Source organism: Motacilla alba, chromosome 7 (genome assembly GCF_015832195.1).
Source record: "Motacilla alba alba isolate MOTALB_02 chromosome 7, Motacilla_alba_V1.0_pri, whole genome shotgun sequence".
NCBI classification, from domain to species: Eukaryota; Metazoa; Chordata; class Aves; order Passeriformes; family Motacillidae; genus Motacilla; species Motacilla alba.
This window is the reverse complement of record NC_052022.1, coordinates 10,991,785-11,012,770: the sequence shown is the minus strand read 5'-3', so window position 1 is coordinate 11,012,770 and position 20,986 is coordinate 10,991,785. Positions and strand designations below refer to the sequence as shown.

Here is a 20,986-nt window from a genome sequence, read left to right as displayed (position 1 = left end):
ATCTTTCAATACCACCACCAACTTTGACCTTGTGTGTATTACAGAATTTCTATCTCTCACCTTACACCTTTATTGCACAAAATAACTGGGAACAGATTTAAATATGTCTTTCAGAATGTCATCCAGCTTTACTGTGAGGACTTCTCTTGAAGTGGAGAATGGAGAATACCAAATACCCCAGAGGGCAAGGCACAGATGAGACCAAATCAGTATGACTGATGACTGTAATGCCTCTGTGACCTGTTGACAAGTAGCCCTGCCTCATTCAAGGACTGGTTGTTGAAGATCCAGGAGGCTCAGCATAGAAGGTAATATCTTCTGGTCTCATGCCAACAGGATACCACTACACAGGCCAATGACCTGATGACTCATAACAATATTGATGCAGTTCAGACCAGTTCAAAAGAGCTCTGAAAAAAACATGTTCTCCTGTCATTTTATATCCCCAAAGATAAATTGAGAAGTCTCACTGAAGGCAGTCAGGTTCAAACGCTTTGTTGCAGGCATTAGTTTCCCTTTCCACAGGGGCGAGAGGACAATGCTGATGAGGAATCTCACTAAGGCTTGTGGAGTCTTGGCATGCTTCACAGGATTACAGATGTGCAATGGTTTGAAACCTTTGACGTAGAGATATTTGTTGAGCAATTTCAAGTCCTTTCTCTCTCCAGGGATGGATGAACCTTAAACAAGCCCTTAAGTTATTGAAACCTTAAGAAAACACATATAAAAAGTCCCTGAAGTCTACATGGCTTGCCTCTCTTTCCAAAGCAGGACCTTGTCGTGGAACTTCTGCCTTTGCCCTGAACACCACCATGTTTCAAAACAGCTCCTATAGTCTCTCACAACAGAGCTGGACATCATCTGGCCTGGCCCCATGCCCTGCCTAACTGGACACTGCCAGGGCCCCTCCGACAGTGAGACCTCTGTCCTCACAATAATAAAAACTCTGCTGCTGGGGCTGGAGGGTTTCAGCCCTGCTCAGCATTCCTGTCACACTGTGTAACCACACACAACACGTGTACCTCCTCTGCTCTTCAATGAAAAGGCATGAGTTAAGGAATAACTCCTCTAACCTTCAAGCATCCTCCTACACTCCTCTGGGACCCTTAATGATGTACTAGCACCAGGGAGGGACTGCAGTTTCACCTCTGGCATTCTCCTAATGGGACTCTGACTTCTTTTTCTGTAGCTCTTTAGCTGCAGAGACATTTCTGAGCCAAGCTGCAGAACCAACAACAATAACACCTTTCAGGCAGGTTAGCTGGCTGACGTGCTGCAGATCTTCTGGCATTTCTCTTGGTGATGGGGGTAGGATTAGAGAATTGCTATATAATGATGATACCTTTTAAGGATCCTGCTTTTAGGCCATAATCTCTCTTGTCATTTTACCTCCTCTTTTACTGACTCTTGCCTACTAACTAACCCACTATTAGAGTGCAGTGGCAGGAAGAATATTTCTTCATCTGATCTGCTGTTCTAAGCAAAAGCTCATCACTTCAGAGAGGAACACTCATCAGTGCTTCCTTTTAATGGCAAGCTCTGACAGACTACAGGTAAAAATAATTTTTTAAAAATTAAAGGCAGTAGTTTACTTAAATCTTTCCAAGTTGGCTCAAATGTCAATCAAGCCCAAGAAATAACAGGCAGTGTCTTGATTTCTATTAGTACTGCAGGTGGTACAACTTATAAAGAAACCCTTCCCAGTTATTAAATTAAAGGCTGAAAGGCATGCATCCTCATAGCAAAATTAAGCTTTTATAGGCATGTAGTTGGAGATTATTAAACCCAGCATGGTCCCACATAACAATGCATAAATGCAAGTCGTCAGAATCAATGCCAAATGGCACATTTTCCTTCCCAAACTTTTTTCTTCCTGTTAAGAGGGAATGCAACTGCAACCAAGAATCAGGACATCGGTCTTTTTTCATTCAACACATTCAAATGTACTGCTCAGACCACAGGCATCCCTAAAAACATTTTCAACTTCACTCTGAAACTAACTCAGTACTTCAAGGTAAATGCTGCCCTAGGTACTCTCCATATTAGCTGAAGTTTACACATATGGACCCAATGAACTCCAGGATTGCTTGTATTTGACCTTCTTCTGAAGGTTGATTTTTCCAATGCTGACTCTTTAATTTGGCTGGAAACCTTCAGTGCTGGGGTATGTTTACATTTGCAAAAGTATCTGTTTAAAAACAGTATGAAAAATTAAAAACCAAGGCTCTGGCTTTGCATGTCGGCAGCAGGAGATGGAAAACTTGGAACCACATGGCTTAGGGGCAAAATGTTCATCAAGGCCTCCTTTGTGCTTCTTGTCTCTAATCATTTCCAGGGGGTTAAAGATCCTTGCTCTCACTTCCTCCACATGAAAACCAATGAACAAAAGTTTAATAGTTTCCAGCACCAGCCATCTCCAGATATCTGATTCAGAACCTCTAAAGCTCTGTGAGTCCCTCTACAGCTCAAGGTGGCTCAGGTATCCAGCTGCAAAGAAGACAAAGTTTTGAAGGAAATATAAGTCTGCAGGCACAGCGGTGCTCAGCTATTATGTAAACCTAAGGCAAGGTGGAAGGAGGCCCTCTGCCATTTCAGAGGGTGGTCCCTGCAGCCTCCAGCACACTGCTCTGCTCTGATTTCCTGAGAGCACAGGGCTGGGACCAGGATTACTCAGATGCACAAAAGACAGCAAGCCAATTTGCAGGAGCTGGGTTTAAGGGCCTGATCCAGAAGCTTTCTAAATAATTGGCGGTTTTCCACTGACTTTGATAGTTTCTGGATCACCTTCTAAAGATACAGTAAAACTGGTCATACTTGAGTCTTCATCTCCTCAAAAGCAACGGCTCCCCACCTCACCCCTACTCTGTGTGTTTTGGAGGAAGGAAATGTGTAAAGACTGAGCTGAGGCTCCCCTGTCTGAGGGACAGCAATCACTGCTCCATCTCACTTAACCTCCTTGTTGCTCCCATCCCCAGCAGGCTGTAGCAGCTTTGAGTGTCCAGCACATGTCACACAAGAGCAGAGAGGTTAAATGCCCATGCCTTGAAATTGCAAAGCCATTGTAGGTGCATGGAGCATGGCTACCCACAGTGCTATTCAACAACAGCTCTTGCAAAATAATTCTCAGCAAGGATTTCCTATTTGAAGCAAAAGAAACTAAACTGAGCAGGACCAAGGATTCTTTGTGTAAAATGAAGGTATACCCACGAGCACAGACCAACCATGCTCCTACCCTCGGACTGCACAGAAAAGCTTCAAAGAGATCATAAAAAGACCTTCTGAGAGACATATTCAGAGGGTCCCCATTCCAGAAAAGATAACCTGAATCCCATACCTTATGTAAGGCTCTGTAAAACAGGCTGATTCAATAGTAAAAGTTTGTGCAATGAAGTAGAGCATACACAGAACTTTGGACCTGTCAGACTCAATGGCAATAAAGAAGTACCTGTTCTGCAGATACTCAGACCTACTTTTGTGCAGTGCTAACTTGAGCACACATTGAATGCTTCCCTTGCTGCCTCAGCATGGTCTCTTCTAAGTTCTCTTAACTCAGCTTACTAGTTCAGGACATGCTTAATTACTGTGTGTGAGTACTGGAGCACTCCTGGCAAGGCTCAGATGACAGCCATGACTCCTGTAACTTGTACAATATCCCCTTTTGGTTTGCTTCAGCCTTGGCACAGGGCAGATGATGTATAGTGATTAAACCTCTCCGTTTTATTTCAGACCACCCACTAGGCTGGAGGACTCTCAGTATTGGATTTGAAACACGACCAAGAGATGCAAATCATATTGTAAAACAAGGAAAGGCCTCAGGCTCTCTTCTTGGTACTGACTGATGAAATGTCCCCTTTTCTGAATCAGACCTACCATCTCAGACCATCCTCTGCTTCAATTATCCTCAGTATTCAGAGATTTTCTATGAAGTAGACAGTTGCCTGCTAAGACTGAGGCCACAGTTTCCATTGTGTGTGGGCCCCTGACCAGACCCATCAGAGACAAGGCAAACAAGGCTGTAACCAAAGCTGAAAAAGCTAATGATTACCCAGCCATGCTATCACCTGTCTTCTCAAATGCTGCAAGTGTGGACATTTCCAAGAATGCATAAACGTTCCAATGAAATTACAGCATTATCTTTACTGGACTGACAATGAATCATATTTTAATATCAGCTTCATTTTAAATTTTAGCTCCCAGTTGTAGGTCACACCACAGGTTAGTGCAATAGGCTTTGGACATTAACTTTTGCTCCCACTCCATGCTGAGTTTTAAGAGTAGCCTCCACAATGCAAAACCACTCGACAATTTAGCAAATTTATCAGGGGAGGGAGAAATGTTTTGCTGCACGGGCAGAGCTGAGCAAACAAATGTGTCAGCACTCAGAGCTCAACTTTACTTATGAGGCCAAAAACTCAATCTGGCTTTACCCCAGAAGTCCTCCTACACATACATATCACCCTGCTGTCTTGTCTTCCCATCACCACCTCCACCTCATTGCTGGTATTCTTTCTTTCTTTCTTTCTTTCTTTCTTTCTTCTTTAAACCTGATCCATTTAAATCTTTAATTGTACATTAAATATGTCCTCATCCCAACTGCTGCAATTTCCAGTGTCATTGTCTTCTCAAATCTCTGATCTCCACTCACAGCTCTGAGGACTTAGAAGGCGGTTGACAGAATACATCCCCTCCTACAAAATGGGCCAAACCAGCAGTTTCCTTCTCTCTCCCCTCAATACCTAAACCCAACTCACACGTTCTTCCAGCTGTCTCAGTTTCATGGTTTTATTCAGTTTACCTTCTGACCCCATATTCACCTCTCCGCCCATTCCTGCTTTCTTTCCTAGCAGTCTTCACCTTCTAGACGTTTCTACCTCATTTCCTGCCCACTCAAACAATTTTTCCTGTCTTGACCAACTACAAAGCCCCTTCTCAATGAAAGAGCAATGAAACAACCCATGAGTGGCCTGTGAGTCACTGTGGTAGCAGCTTGCTACCACAAGTCATTGAGCCATTCCTTTTCCATGAGATCCAAGAAGCAAGAGTTGCTAATGTCCCTCTCCAAACTGTCCCAGAATATGTGGATAGGAGATGATGGGAAAAATAAAGAATAATATTTTTTCTCTTGGTCTTGTAAAAGAAGGAATAGTCCTATCCCTCAGCTACCAAGGAATAGAACAGCACAGAAGAAAAGGCTCTGTTTTTTATCATCCTGAAGGAAAAACATCCCCAAACCAAAGACTCATGTTTTGCCTCCACAGAGCCATTGGAATTACAATAAACATAGTAACATTTAAAGATCTGGATGGTTTTATGCCTCTTCCCTTAATGTCTACAGCTTCTCTCTGAACTGATCTTGCTGAGCTTCTTCCACTCCAAGAGAGAAATGACAGTTGGAGATGCAGGCATGGTCCCAAGAGCCCAATAGCACTGACACAGGAGTCCTCTGTCTTGAGCAAATCATGAAACTATTTAATGTCTCAGTGGTTCCAATTGTTAAATGGGTTTAGGATACTGGCTGGTGCATCAAGGTGTAATTATCTGTAATTCACGTGATGTACAGGAGGCACTAAGTATTGCATATTGCATACCAAGCATTTTGACTCCTTATTTCCTAAGTTTTAATCATTTCTTCAAAACAAATGTTGCTAAATTGTTTCAACATGAAAAACAAAGAACTTAATCCAAACCAAATTTTTGCAAAAGTACAATTATAACTGATTGTTTATTTACTTTTTTATTATTAATATGGAGCAGCTGGCAAAACACACCAATCTATGAGGAAGAACCCAGGGATTCAATTCCAGATAAAGCAAACACTAAATAATAAGCATGAACTAGTGCTCACTTCTAGTATGGGACAGTATGCTGGTAAGTTGTCCTGAGGCCACCTCAAAGAAGGATATTGAAGGAGTGCCATTCACATTCCCAATCTGGCACATTTCTACTGCATGCAGCAGTTCTGTTCCATCACATGAGTTTTTCATGGCCTTGGTCCATGCAGAATGGTGACCTGGGTGCCTGTTCCTCCACACTGTGAGTCTACCTCACTCAGTCCTGCTGCTGAGGAAGCCTCCCTCCCATCAACACCACCACTCATGGTCACAGGCTGCTCCTTCACTTGAGCTGTTGTACCTCTTTGAAGTTTTACCTTCCCTCACTCCCATGTGTTAAGTTACTTGATCACTTCACTTCTGAATCTTCGCTGCAAAGCCTTCCTTTTCTCTTCTGCTTCTCATGATTCATTCCATCTAAAGCATTTTGTGAAGGAAGGGCATTCTTCCAACCCTCCCTTTCTTCCTGAGGTCCCAAGAAACAGCACACTGAGTAATTATTTAAATCAAATCTCACTGCTATTATTTGTGAAGTACCTTGGACATCATTAATGAGGAAGTCCTTAAGAACTAGCATAATTACTATTACAATTATTATTTTGGAATAAAAAATATATTGAGAGCAGTTGGGTGTAATTTTCTGAAGTTTTGCCTGAGAACAATTATTTCCCTAACTACTGTATATTTTTGGCTTTATCAGTCATAATTTTCAAACAAATTCTAAATCAAATCTAAAGAAGAAAGTTCTAGTTTCCATTTGCCACAGTTTTGTTTTTCAAGATTAAAAGGAAAATTGCTACAAGCCTTGCTTAGTGGAAACAAAATCCATACTGAAGTGCACTGAAGGTCAAATATTCTGAAGCACCCACAGGATGCCACCAGTTTCCAGTTGAAACTCCATCATGAGTTAATGTTTGGACTCCCTGAATGGAGAACCAAGAGCAGCAAGGCTGTGAGCTAGCAGACAATTCTCTCATAATGTATTGTACCTTTCCTTAATGCTTACATACACCTCTAATACTTCACCTCACAATCTTCATCCTTCTTTAAATAAAATTTTGGTTTGGATTGTCAAAATCTCACTTGCTCAAGAGAAGTGTATATCTTGACCAGAATTTCCTATGGGGCTTTCCCAGCTGGCCTTTGGAGTTGATGAATGCTAATGTGCTTTTTCCCCATCAGTATACAGTAAAGGGAATAATGTATTAGTGACCAATTTAACAATAGTGGGAGTGTTTGGTGAAATGTCAAGAACTTTCTACACAAATAAATCATACCTTATTATCCTTCAGCCCACAAAATTAAAATAGCTTTTGCTTTCAATACAAGAAAACATTTAGCTGTTCCCCACAGGTTTCAGTGTTTGAAGTTGGACACATTTCAATAAAATGTTGTTTAAAGAAATAAAATATTGAGAAAATGCATAGCAAGCTACATTCAAGTCACCTGAATCACATTTATCTGGTAGGAGGTAATAATTACAGACAGTCTGAAGTAAACCCCCAGATTTAAACACTCCCAAACTAAATCACTTTGAAAACCTGAGGCAACAGACAGAGCAACTTGTCTGCATCTAGGAGAGATTGAGGATTAGACAATGGATAATGTGCCACACATTGAGAACTCACACCAGCCATGATGGTACAATCTGCAAAGCTGAGATTTGCAGTCCTGAGGAGACCTATGCTATTTAACCAAGTCCACCTCTGTCCTGTGCCTTAGTATGGGATCAGCTGAAGTGTTTTTTATGGATGAAGACAGGCTACAATTATTAAAGCAGGAACAAATTATGTTCTTCCAGCTTACCCTAACTGCCATGACCCAGGGTAAAAAGTCCTGAGAGACAGAACAGAGAAAAACCTGTGAAGTTATCAAATATTTTCCTGAGCATACTGATTTAATGGATTAAATTAATGAGAAATAAATAATGGAAAGAACTGCAAGTGGAAACCTGTCTACAACTCATTTCCAGTGAAGCTGTGAACATCCAAATGATTCACGTAACACAGATGAGTTTGCAAAGTTTTAAGCACTTGGTAAACAAGATGAAGGCAAACACTCTGCAGCCATTGCAAACATGAGCACACGTCCCTCATGGCTCTGGCTCTTGAAATAACAAACCTTATATAGTATTGACATGGAAGATGTTTCTGCTTTTCCCAAAAGGCACGTTACAAGGAACTCCATATGTCTTTAAGGAATAGCAAAGTTGCTTTCTATCCAAGAAAGGACTGTACAATAATGAAGTATACTGCTATCAACCAGGACAGTAGGACACAGGCACAGCCCAATTGCAAATGCAGGCATTGATCTATTGGCAGTAAAACCCGTACAGAAAAAAACGAGAAATATGAACATGATTGACAAGAAGTAGAAACAAATTCTCTGGTGTTTGGCTTACCAGAGTGGACCACAGGGGAGCTGTGCTGGGATGACAAACTGTTTTGTGAAATGGGACTTTAGAAGCACGTGTACACGCATGTATAAATAAAAAGGGGTGCACTAAGAATACACTTGACTTGTTTCACTAAATTCTCAACTCACTGAAAAACAAACAAGCATGCAACATCCCTAAAGTAGCTACCCACTAACAGTCAAATAGGTAGTAAGACCCAGAAACAGCCTCTTGGGAAGTAGAAGATCATTTTCTTATTGATCTAACAAGGGAAATCAAACTTTAACTGGATTTCCTATAAGCACAGAGTAGAACAATCTAATTATGAAAAGCCCAAACTGGGTACGTTATTATTGCTGGTGAACTGTACAATGAGCATCATTTATAAGCCCCAGGGAAACTGGGGCACCATTGTGATAGTTTGGTACTGTGCAAACACACAGGACAGTGCTTGCAGCACAAAATTCCTGTTGTGTCCCTCAGGATCTCCCTGCAGGCTGCAAGGATAAACCATTCAGCTCATGGCCCCTCCCCAGCTCACATCTGTCCTGGCAGAACAAATGTTATCTTTAGCATTTAAAATATGTACATCTAGAACCAGAATGTATGCCCCTTGACTTGTCTAGGCCATTTTCTCTATGTCACACGTAATGGCGCAAATCATTTTGGGAATGGAGTCTGTAAAGAAACATACATTTCTTCAGGTCTGAACACAGCTAAAGTAAAAGCATTTTATTTACATAATCTCCTTTCTGCTTGAATGGGTAGGACATGTACTGGGTTCTATCTTTCTTACCCACTCTCATAAAGACAAAGAGATACAAAACCAATCAAACCGATGATTGATTGGCTAGTGTGGATGAGATACAATAAAAACATAAAAATACAGAATTTCTCAGGAAATAAGGGGAAAATAGACAGAAAGAAGTTTTACATGGATTCTTCTACAACAAGGATATTATCCAGTCAACTGGATGTTAAGAATATATTCTAGGGGTAGAATATAATAAAAAGAGACTGAGCACAAGCAAAGTGGGAACTGAAGACTAGAGACCACAAAACATGGTATGGCATCCCATTTGTCTGGTGATGGGAAGCCTGGTTAGCAAGGTTGTGAAAAAGAAGTTACTGTAGCCCTTTGTAACATAAACTGTTTTGTTAGCCTATTCATTCTGGCAGTAAATTAATGTACCCTGTATGACTGAATGGCCAGAGGCCTTATTATTATTGTGGCCCATCCGCAGAAAATTGCTGGTGTAACATAATCCTTTCCCCTGGCAGCAGGAGCATCAGAAGGGCTCTGCTGGGGTCACTCTTTCAGTCATTACACACTCCCATTGTGTACCAGGTTGTGATTCATGAGTCGATGCATCTGGAGAGCCTCGGAAAGCCCCTGAGGCACACTGTTAAGCAGAGACATCCTCAGAGCAATCTGGGAACACCACATAAAATTTAGATTCCCCTACTTGTCTACCATTGTAGCCTAAACCTGTATGTGCTGGCATCAGAACAGGGTATAACTTTAAGAAAAATCAGATTATGAACTGATGTGGTTTTTGGACATGTGAGCCCTCTTCACCAGGTCTTAAGTGCAGTGGACAAAAGGTGCCTTTAATTTAATTCCTACAGTGTATTTTCCAGCTGAGCTCTGCAGCACAAAATACGAAATGAAACTGTATGAACAATGAAATGAAATCATGAACAATCACAAGGAAACAGGTGCTGTGAAAAAACATAACTCTGAATCTAACTTGGGTTTAAGGATCTCAAATTATAATCTGGGTCATTTTCTTAATGCATCTGCAATTTCAATCCTTCTTTCTTTTGCACAGTTGTGAGGTTCTAATTAACTCATCAGTTTTTGCCCTCTATCATTGAAAAAAGGAAGAGAACAAGAACAGTGAAAGAAGAGGACAGATTTTTTTTTCCTGTGAAATATTCATGCCTTATTAAAACAAAGCAAACTGGCAGATTATGAGTATGTTTACACAGCCATCAATTCTGCAGAGTAGCACTCATATTGAGTACCAAGAAATGCCCACCAATTCCTCAACTTCAGGAATTGGGGCTTTTAATATTCCCTGCAGAATGATTTATCTCAGTGCAGGATTGCACAGACACATCCTCTGTAAACTCCAAGTTTGGTGCTCCTGGTTAATAGAGCGAGCAACACTTTTTCTCTTTTCTGTACCTATAGTATTCTCATTATTTTTTTATTTACTGAATTGAATTTCACTGTTTTTTAACAGCAAGGGCTTCTCCTTTTGGCCCTCCCCAGTTAAAACAGATGGTTAGACTTATTTAGCAATTAAAATCAAGGTTTATTTACCAGACCAAGGTTAGAGCCAGCACTGTATCATGAAAGCTTAACGATTCTGCTAATTTATTTTAATCTACTTAAACCTTTAAGGCATGGATAATGGAAAACAGACAAGAAATCTCTTAAATTTTCCAAATTAAGAGACAATTAAGTTTCCTCCTCTGTGAAGAATAGTAAAGCTCTCCAGAAGAACCCTCAAAGGTCAGCAAGGAAGCCTTTGACTACTTTCTTCCTGGAAACCCTATCTCAAAGGTCACAAAACCACAACTGAATTGCCTTTAGCAAAGAACCTAACTAGAGACACATTGCAAGGTACTCAATTGCCTTTAGCAAAGAATGTAACTGGAGATGCATTGCAAAGTCTTAAATGGGAACCAAAATCAATATTCCAGCATTTGGGAGGAATCCATTTTTAGCAAGGAGACTCAGCAGCTGCTGATGCTGGCACTCTGAGTTGAACACACTAGTCTGGAGTGAATTTTCAAATAATAGTGGTACCAATATAAAGATCTAGCTGCTCTGTGGATAAGTGGACAGATTATTCAGACAACAATTGAGGAGTACATGGCATGAACGTTCATGGAAAATCTGAGTGGATAAGGACAAGAGAAATCCCGCGCTTCAAAAGAACAGGAAAAGAATTGGCCATTGCAACACAAAGGCCCCCTCTCACATTCAAGTTAAATGCCCAGATGAAGGACAGAAAAACTACTAGCCCAGGTGACAAATGCATGACAAAACCAAACCTAACCAGGAATGCTACAAACAAAGGCACAGCCACTCCCTGCAATTTTAAATCAACTCATTTCTCTTGCATTCGTGTCCAAATTCTCTATCACATTTCACTTATTAAGTGTCGGGCTCCAGCAAGCCAGGTGAGGCATTACTGAAACCAGTTAGAGAAAAGGAAACTGAAACACAGTTTCAGCATGGCACAAGATTACAGGGAGCCTGTAACAGAGTAGAAAATTGAGGTTCTTAGACCAGTAGTCCCAAAACGGCCTGAATTAAGCGACTGCTGTGAAACCTCAGAATTAAAACACTGTAAAGCATCAAAGGGAAAATGATTCGTCAGGCCACTTCCCCTGGCCTGTGGATCAGAGTTGTAAGGAAAAACAGTACAGACTAAACCTAAATGGATCATCCAATTGGAATCTGGAACAGGAATAGAAGCTCTTACCTTCAAAAGCAATTGTGGGGTGTTCTTTCCTAACACATTGCTGATGTTCAGCTTCAGTGTATTCGGGTACATTCTGTGATGCTGAGAGATGAAAAGCAAGAAGAAAAAGGCTTGGCAATGACAGGGAAATGGCCTTTAATCTTGAAACAATCATGACTGAAGGGCAGCTGCAGATCTAGCTTCCAAGACAGGCCCACGGAGGATACCTGAAACACAAATAATTCCTCTTTCAGAAAGGTTCCACTTTCAGAAAGGCAAATGCTTATCCAGAGCATGTAACATGGAGAAGGGTGGAGTTCCCCTTTCCTACCAACCCCACCTGTGCTTAAGTACGTAAGGTAATATTCCACAAACAGCACAAAAAACCTAAAACAAAACAACAGAAATTTTAAAAAAAATCAAAAATCAACAAAAAAAAATCAAAAAACCCACCCCAATTTACAACCATAAAAAAGGGAAGTACACAGCTCCCTAAACACCTCTGTCTGTGTACCCTTGGGGTGTGCATCTTATAAAGCACCTGGTGTGCAATGGCTGGCACTGACAATGTGAAATTTCAAATATCCCGGGTGTAAATGTTTCCTCCAGTGCAGACACCTCCCTCCTCAATTTCAAAATGTGTCCATAGTAAATTCCATGCTAAATTCAAGAGATTGCTAAGGAAAGGCCAACATCAGTCACCATGAAAACTGTGTTCTAACATGTGATTCATACTGCTGCTTTAAATGTCTTGAAACAAAACAAGCCAGTATAAAGGTCTTGACAGGAAAGTGCTAATTGAGGTAACATAAATGTTAGAATAATCTGAAGGGGGAAATGGTGAGAAGTGAGTCGACTGCCTTCATTATTATGGGATGCTACAGCTCCCAGTCACAAGAGCTGAGGCACAGCTAAAGAGGAGGAGCATTCATTCTCAGGCGAGGAGAGAGGAAAGTCATGCCTTTTCTACGTGACCATTTTTAACAACAGTAGAAGTAAAGGCACAGCTCTAAAAATTCCCCCAGGCCTACTAGGCCTGAGGCAGAGGATGAAGGATTAATTAGCCCATGCCACAAGCTCCCCAAGATGATGCTGCAGCTTAAGAAAATCTGCATTGCCAAATGTATTCTTATTGATGTGCATAGTATATTTTCCTATGTAACTCTGTTCAATTATTGCAAGCACGTGTTTTCAAACAAATAGAGTCTCCTACCTTTAAATCTTATCTAATGATAAAGCTAATTCTGATCAAATTCACACATAATGAGATTTTCAATTCCTGCAGATGTCATTCATAAAGTTAGTGTAACAGTCAACAGCTGCAGTATCTGATACCTCTATATTTTTGTTTGGAGTCTCTAAAACACTTTCAGTGACCTGAAATGGTCGGGCAAGTAACATGAGGCACTGATTCACAATGACAGGATTGTGGCATGGAGCAAACTCCAATATAGAGGACAATATTGTGACATCAAGGAGTTGGAAGAAACTTTTAAAGGTCTTCAGGCATCAAGAGCAATAAGGGACTGCTTACATCAGGAATGGGAGACAGTTGGTTTGAAAAATGGATCCTGTGTTTTATTCTTAACTGTATTTCTCTGTGATTCTAAACATGCATAAAGATGAGTTGCCAGTGCATCCATTCTGCACGTCCTCAGCAGCAGCTCCATACCTCTGACTGAAAATAGCATTGGCATTCAGGGCTCGGGGTAGTTCTAGGGACTTGGTTTCCCAATCAGTGTGAGTGAGACATTACAACATTTCACATTTTTTCCATCCCCATATACATGCAGATTTTATGCAGTGATATATAAAATCCCTTTCCAGCTCTCCAAAAGAGGTTCTACAGCACTTTACTATGGAGGGTGACTGTTTTGAAAAACACAGCAAATATAATATTAAATTAAGAAATGAGACTGGCAGAAGGAAGAGATGTGAAATCATTTAAAGCTAAGGCCAGCACAGCATTAAGCACAAGCATACTGCAGGGTGTGCACTGCTGAGTACTGTGGCACCTCACACGATGGACATGTTGTATGAGCCACACCGTAATAAAAATTATTGATGATGAAGCTTCACATTGTATTTTCAGCCATTGGATTAAATTGTCCTTTTTTTCCAGTAAAGATCCAGAAATGAAACACAGCACAGAGATGCGAAGGCCAGGAGATGCATTTTGTATAGCTTTCGGATACACTTAAAGTCAAAGCCAAACTTTCCTTAGATAGGAGATGGCTGTTGTGGGAAATGCACAAAAGGCAAAAAGGACTTTTTCACTGTCAGATACCCTTCCTGGAAACTGGAAAAGACAGTCATAGAAATCTCACTTTATGCACGCTCTACTACTCCCAGTGCAGCCATTACTGGCTAATCCTAGAACAAGGTACTAAACTAGGCAGACTTCTAGTCTGAGCCAATATGGCCATTTTCATGTACTAATCATCCAAACAATGATCTCAAGCTAGGTGAAAAAAAAATCTTAAAACAAAGACACATGCTAGGGTCCTATGCTCTTCTACAGCCCTGTGTGGTGTGCAATCAGCAGATGAGTAAATTCAAGTTTCACACTCATTATGGTCATGAAATGATAAAAAGTTGCATACAGGGAAGCTTCATAACAGCCCACAGCCTATTCTGTGCCAAAGCAGAGTACATTTACTAGTGTTTTGTCTGGACTAGTTGTAAAATGTGCCAAGTATCTGGATTTCTGCCACTTTCCCTGGGAGATTTTACCACAGTCCAAGAGACTTCAATGTTCCTTAGAAAGCTGTAACCAGTATTTGGGGTAAAGTTCCATCTTATTTTCCTTATTATCATAGGGAAATCCAAAGTGTGCATGAAAATAATGGTTTTGAACACAAAGTGGAAAGTAATAAATGACCCAACCAAGGTGAAAAAGGAACATTATAAAAAACTCATATCCTTCACTGTGTTCTCTACCTCCTACCTCAAATTGCATTCATCAAATGCGTGGAGCATTTGTGTGCTGGAAAGTTGAGGAAAATCAGTGTCATGTGCAGCCCTGAGCTGGTCTCTAACTGGAATCAGAGTCAGTGGGTAAATTCCAGCTTGATCAAGGGCAACAGAAGTCAGAGCCCTAGAGCTGAACAGTATTGAGACAGTGGATAACGCTGAAAAATCTTAGTCCTTCAACCTGTCCTTTCCCCAGGCTTCCTAGTTCACTTTTTCTCAGTATTTTAAGACTCTAACTTGGTAATCCCCAGCTGCTGCAAATTAATTTCCAAAGAGAACCCCGCACTCCGAATATGAAGCAGTGCCATGAGCAGGCACAGGTCAGCTGTATGCCAGGAGCAAGCTCGTAACTGCCTGGGAGAGTCCAGCAGGTATGAAGTGTTTTAATGAAATGAAATGTTTTAATTTTACTTGAGGTGGCCAAATCCAAGCCTCCCATTTTGCCCAAGCTGCAGATTTTCACTGTGAAGCCTGGAGTATGATCAGTGCTTAGGCCAGTCCCCATCCAGACTGCTAAAACACTGCACGTCCCCAGCACAGCCCAGAGTAGGGGTGCTTTGCAGTGTTGGAACTTGCCCTGGCCTTAAGCCATTTAGATACAGTTAAATGCTATAAAAAGAGCTGTTCTTATTAGACTGTCTGCTCAGAATGGCTTAGGGCTCAAGAAACCAGTTGTCAAGGTTTCAGTGCAGATGAGAGACAAGAGCTCAAATCCCTGGTTAAACTGAAATCTCAGACAGGACACATCATTTCAATTCTTTATTTGCGCATCTTGATGCATCTTTACCACCTTAGCTATTCTTCTTCCTGGCCCAATGCAGATACATTACAAAGAGATAAAAATGTCCAAAAATATTATCTGTCCAAGTTTATCTGTCTTGTTCCTCATGAATGCCTGTCCTCTGAGCCTCTGCAAAGCCCCAAGGGCCAGTGATGGGGCATCTTTCTCCCCTTTTCTACTCCACCCAGTGAATCCGTACAGCTCTCTGACAGAAAAAGGTCGATAAATTCAGGCTACACTGGATTTGGTGACATTTGCTCCACAGTCAGGTGTTTTGTAGAGCACCACTTCTGCCACCATCCTCTTGTCTCTTAAGTCAGGTTTTCTCAGCTCACGGGCTCCCCTGCCTGCAGTGGCAGCGGCAGGGGATGTGCAAAGAGCTGCTCCCTCTGGGAAAGGCAGGAGGTCTGCACACTCAGAGCATCTCCAGAGCTGAGATTTGCAACCTCAGTGCCCGTGTCAGCACAAACCCACTCTGCCTGCCCACCTCCCAGCCAGGACATTCCATGGCAGCCTGAGAGAGACAGGGTATAATTCTGCTTTGCCTCGTGGTTTCACCCCGGCGCAAGGGCAGCGTTCAGGGGATCGCCCACAGTCCCTCCCTTATTTATTGTCAGGGCATGAGTCTTTTCCAACTCACCCCGTATTGTATCATTGCAACTCCATTGATTTCACAGAAACTAATCCTGATTTACAGAGGGTAACTCAGATCAGGCCCCTTTTGACTAAAGCTTTGTGTCTAAAAGAAAAATACCTTCAATCAATCTTCAGGGCTTTAAAACAAAGCACACTTTAAAAATGGCTGTACCAGGAATTCATATCCTGCTTTCCTCTGACTGTAACTATCATTTTGACTTAATAAAATGTGACAGTAAAGTTAAAGGATAAAAGAAAATGCTTCATCTTTCATTTTAAAGGAAAGACATGCCTTTAAAAAAGACTAAAAAAAGGAACCTCCTGCAAAAGCTTTAATTCTTCTGTTCAGGATCTTTTGTGATTGTCACAGTTATGGTTTTATTAGACTGGGATAGCAGATGGAAGAGGTGCAATGGAAAGATGTGGACATTAAAGTATTCAAAAAAGTACTGGAAGAATAAGGGAAGTAAATATAAACATTGTAAAGAAAGCCAGCTCAGAAATGTGGCTATGACAGGCTGGCACAGGCAGCTCTGCCCTAGAAAACAGAGCTCCAAGACCAACAAAACTATGGTCCTTTATTCATCTGATGCTCCTCATGCTTCCCTCCCTCTCCAGCTGGAATCCATCCCACCCAACTGGCTCCAAGGGCCATTCCACACTATCGAAGAAAAAGCAGAGCTTTTCCCTCTGCCCCTGGCCACATGCACACACTCAGCCCTCAGCTGTGCCCACAGATCTGTCTTACAGCCAAAACATGCCGGGCTGCACTTGCATGTCCAGAGGTCAAATCTCATGCACTGTTAGACTGGACTTGTGGATACTAAGCTTCTCTCACTTACTTTGTGAGGCAAATCCATGGAAATGGTCAAACTCTGGCTGAGATGAGAATCTGTGAAGGGATCTTGTTTTGCTTTAATTAAATCATCCTACAGTCTTCAGAAGAATCGGTGAGCTCACTTTGGATTTCATGGCAGTTTATATGCCAAAGGTCTTGCTCTGGCTGTCACCAGGCTTGTGTGTATCCACCTTGTTCAGAGCTTCCCATGGCCTCAACTGCAACATCATCTATGAGTCTCACACTGAACTCGCTCTCACAACACCCCAGGAAGACAAACCCACATTTTCATACATATATCCAAGGGTTATCTTCAAACTCCCCCTGCAATTCAGCAGCAGGGTGCATCTCAAGTGCATGCAGGCAATATGCTGTCTTGTGGCAGAGCAGAAGCCTGAGCTCCATGCTGACCCCTCTCACAGTGCCTGCCTCACAGAGTCTGCAGGACACCACTGGCAGTATCATGGTAGGTTTAGTATCAGGAATAAAACAATCAAGATTTTGCAACACAGGTCAATTCATTGAAACCCTTCTGTTATCTAGATCTGTATAAATAATTCAGGTAACTCTTTGCAAGGGAGAAATCAGTTTTTCCTAATATACTCTTTGGTTCCTGGCTCATGAAGCCTGTAGTGGAGCTGAATTATAATAGTCTGTACTTTGATGTTCTTAGGACTACATCCCACAAAAAATTGACAGTGCACTTGGGGACACTTTACTTCTACGGCTCTTTCTGATTGCTGACCAAAGCCACCCAGGACTGGTCAAGGTGTGAAACCAAGGCCACAAAATGCAATGGGATATTTTCATTCAGAACAGGTAACAGAGACAAAACTCTTAATAATGGTTTAGCACAAAATTAATTGGTTGCTGTCAGGCCACTTTTCCATGGACTGGTGTGGGCCCTCAGTAAACCATCAGCCACCATTTGGTCACTGGGCCTTAGTAGTGCAGTCCACTGCCACAAGGTCCTGGAAAAAGAACTGTTTCCACACCTGTAGAGGAAGCCCTCCAAAACAAGACCCTTTTATAGAGAGCTTCCATTAAATAAAACTGATTCAACAATAAAAGTCTGTGTAACAGCGCAAAATATACTGTACCTCTGGGCTCCTGCCAAATCCAGTGGGCATAAATAAATACCTGCTCTGCTGACACTCAGGCTTGCTTCTGAGTAGTGATAACCTGACCACACATTGAATGTGTCCCCAGGTGCTTCAAGAGGCTCCCCAGAGAGCTCTAGGTCTTTTTTTTACTGCCTACACTTAATATAAAGACATGAGAGGCTTTGTTAGCATTTGTTTGGGGTATGAATTTAGCACTTGAGAAAAGGTGCCTTGGAGTCTGAAGTCTTCTGTTTATTCAAAGATTGTATTTGGCAATGAAGGCTCACACTCATTTATCTCCCTGGTGGTATGCTGCCACTGTTTTCTAGAAAAGTGCCTCTACAGGGGGGATGGAAATATCTGCTATTTACTGTTCACAGAATGGCCTCTCTGAGAGAAGTCAAAGTTTTGTCAAAGACTTACCAAATTTTTGGTAATTCCTGGACCTGGACTGGCTATGGAATTATTTTTATGTGTTCCATCTGTGAAACATGGAGATGAAGGCAAAGCCTAACACAACAGCAGAATGTGATGGATGCTATGGTACTTAGCACAACTGCAGCTCAGACTCGACATTTACTGGAGCCTAGCTCTAGAATCAGGAGTTCCCGACTCCCAGTCAAAGTCTCCAGATGCTCAGACAAAAAGAGGAAGAGTGTACACAGCCCAAGAGAGGAGCCACCCCAGGGCTCATGGGACAGCAGCAACAGGAGGAATAACTATTCCAGAGGCCCTGCCTGCAGCAGGGGAGCGTGCACAGGGCTCAGCACCTCTTGCAGTGCAGTCACCTTTCTCATTGAACATGTGATTTGGAATCCCTGCTTGGGAGCTGTAAATCCAACGTACCAGACATGCTGTTTACATAAAGCAAGTATCACACTTATTGCAAATCATCACCTGGCTGCAAGAGTGCTTTCTGGCTTGAGGTTTGGTACCCAACCCATAGCCTTAAGCTTGTAGCTGTTACAGAAACACCAACACAGCAGCTTTTCTTCAAGTTACTCCCCTCCACAATGTAGTTGGTTTGTAAACGTGCAAATTAGCAGATCCACAGTCCCCAGGACCACACTGCACAGCCACTGTCATTCCAACGCACTCTTGTGCTTGACAGTCTGGAGACAATCCTCTATTTGCAGTGGTTTCCAGACATGTGGTGCTCCTGCTCACAGACCCCCCCACTGCAGCTGTGATGCTACAATGCTGGAAACTGAGGCAGGATACAAATTTGTCACTCAATCACTAGTATCTGCAGACAGTTTGAGACAGAGACAGAAAGAGGAATTAATTCCTCCTGACTTTTCAAAATGCTTTTTGTATGGGCTTATCTTTTGTCTCACAGTTTAATATGAAAACCATAATTGTTACTGAATTTTTTGACTTACTAAAGTATTAACCATTGTTTAACTGACACTATTTTTTTATTCAGCTCTAATTATAGGGTCTATTGCAGACATCTCTTGGGATGTTTAGTAAGTAAGTTGGTGACAATAGTTCCAAATTATATTAGACCTAGGCTGGTAACTCACAAAGTCTCTCTCTTCAACACTGTGACAGCGATCTGGGGACACAGTCCCCAGACTGTGCCCAACAGATAAGCAATCCTGATAAACTATGCAGCAGTCACTGTGGTGCCCCTGTGTCCGCAGAGCTGGAAAAACAATAGAAAGCAGAAATAAAATAAAAAAATAAAAATAAAAAAAAAAAGCCAAACCACTTAATTTTTCTCTGACCTAAAGCAATCCCACAATTCAAGTGTCCAGAGACAAACACGAAGCCATGAAATCATCACACCAATGAACCTCCTGCCTGAGAGTCAGCCATAACATATGGGCTGGCCTCTTCCAGAGGCTCGTTTTTCCTGTTGTAACCTCTGACTCTGCATCCAGCTTCTGCCACCCACTTCCTTCTACTCCATCCAACAAACCCTCTTGCATCACTGACACAGCCCCACATGCTAGAGTCAAAGGCAGTTGTTGCATATTGCAAACCCAACTCATCCCTCCCTGCAGCTCCTTCCTCCACTGCTATGTTGGAAAAATAGGACGAGAAGAACTTTTTCTTTTAACGCTTGCACATGCAGGAGAGAGAAACCAGAGCTTGTTTGTTTTGTCAAAGATTTGTGATTACCCAGTGCCACATAACACATACTCATGGTTTAATTTTAACTCTAGGAGAAGAAGGATAAAGCATCCCTGTAGCACAACTCCAAGTTTCAGCCTGTTTGGAAACAAGAATATATTTCGCTGCATTGTCTTCTTGGCACAGCACAGCATCATTTATCATACAGAAACCTTTGGCTAGAAAGCATTCAGCCAGCCTCTATATGCCCCAAATGTGAACAGACAAAACAATAATTGTCAGCCAGACTCTTTTTTTCTCCTGCCGGGCTCAGCTTTTCTCATACTTCTTGCAACAGCAGGCACCAGTTGAGCTCTGTTAACTGTTCCCCTCGCTGGAGCAGCAGGGCTGCTTTGGTCTGCCCCAGCTCTTGCACTGTATTTGGTACTCTGAAAAGCAGGGCTGCTCTTCCCAGATCCTCTTGGCTGCAGGACAGCCCTGAAGAACATACACATCTCACAAATGACAGGTTGTACAAATCAGTACACTGATGCTGTGTATAAACAAAATAGGACTGATTCTTCATCTGCTGAAAACAACAATGACATCAAAATTCCCATGAAAAATATATGATGATCAACAGTTTCTGGAAAGACAGAGCTGAATTTCCCCCTCCTTCCACACATGCTATGCAACTTCTCTGATGCCAGGAGCATGTTACTGTGTTACCTGTTAACTGAAGCTCACCAGCCTCAGAACACAGGCATTACTATGCTGGGTCATGGAGACATCCTTTTAGAGCTTTTCTCAAAAAGGGTATTTAGGCAAAGTCAAGCAGGACAGCTGACCTTCAAAAAGGCCTGGTTTCTTTTAATGGACTGAACAGTTGTAA

The 20,986-nt window shown here is 41.9% G+C and overlaps 1 protein-coding gene across 8 annotated transcripts in view; it reads right to left on the bottom strand.

Annotated features, from left to right (window-relative positions):
• Window positions 1–20,986, bottom strand: part of SEMA5B (semaphorin 5B) — a 267,620-nt gene that overhangs the window by 120,527 nt on the left and 126,107 nt on the right. For all 8 annotated transcript variants that reach the window (XM_038143564.1, XM_038143565.1, XM_038143560.1 and 5 more), the window contains one exon: window positions 11,727–11,932. In XM_038143564.1, the coding sequence (XP_037999492.1) occupies window positions 11,727–11,880 (154 nt within the window). In that variant the 5' untranslated portion in view covers window positions 11,881–11,932. The remainder of the gene's footprint in view (window positions 1–11,726; window positions 11,933–20,986) is intronic.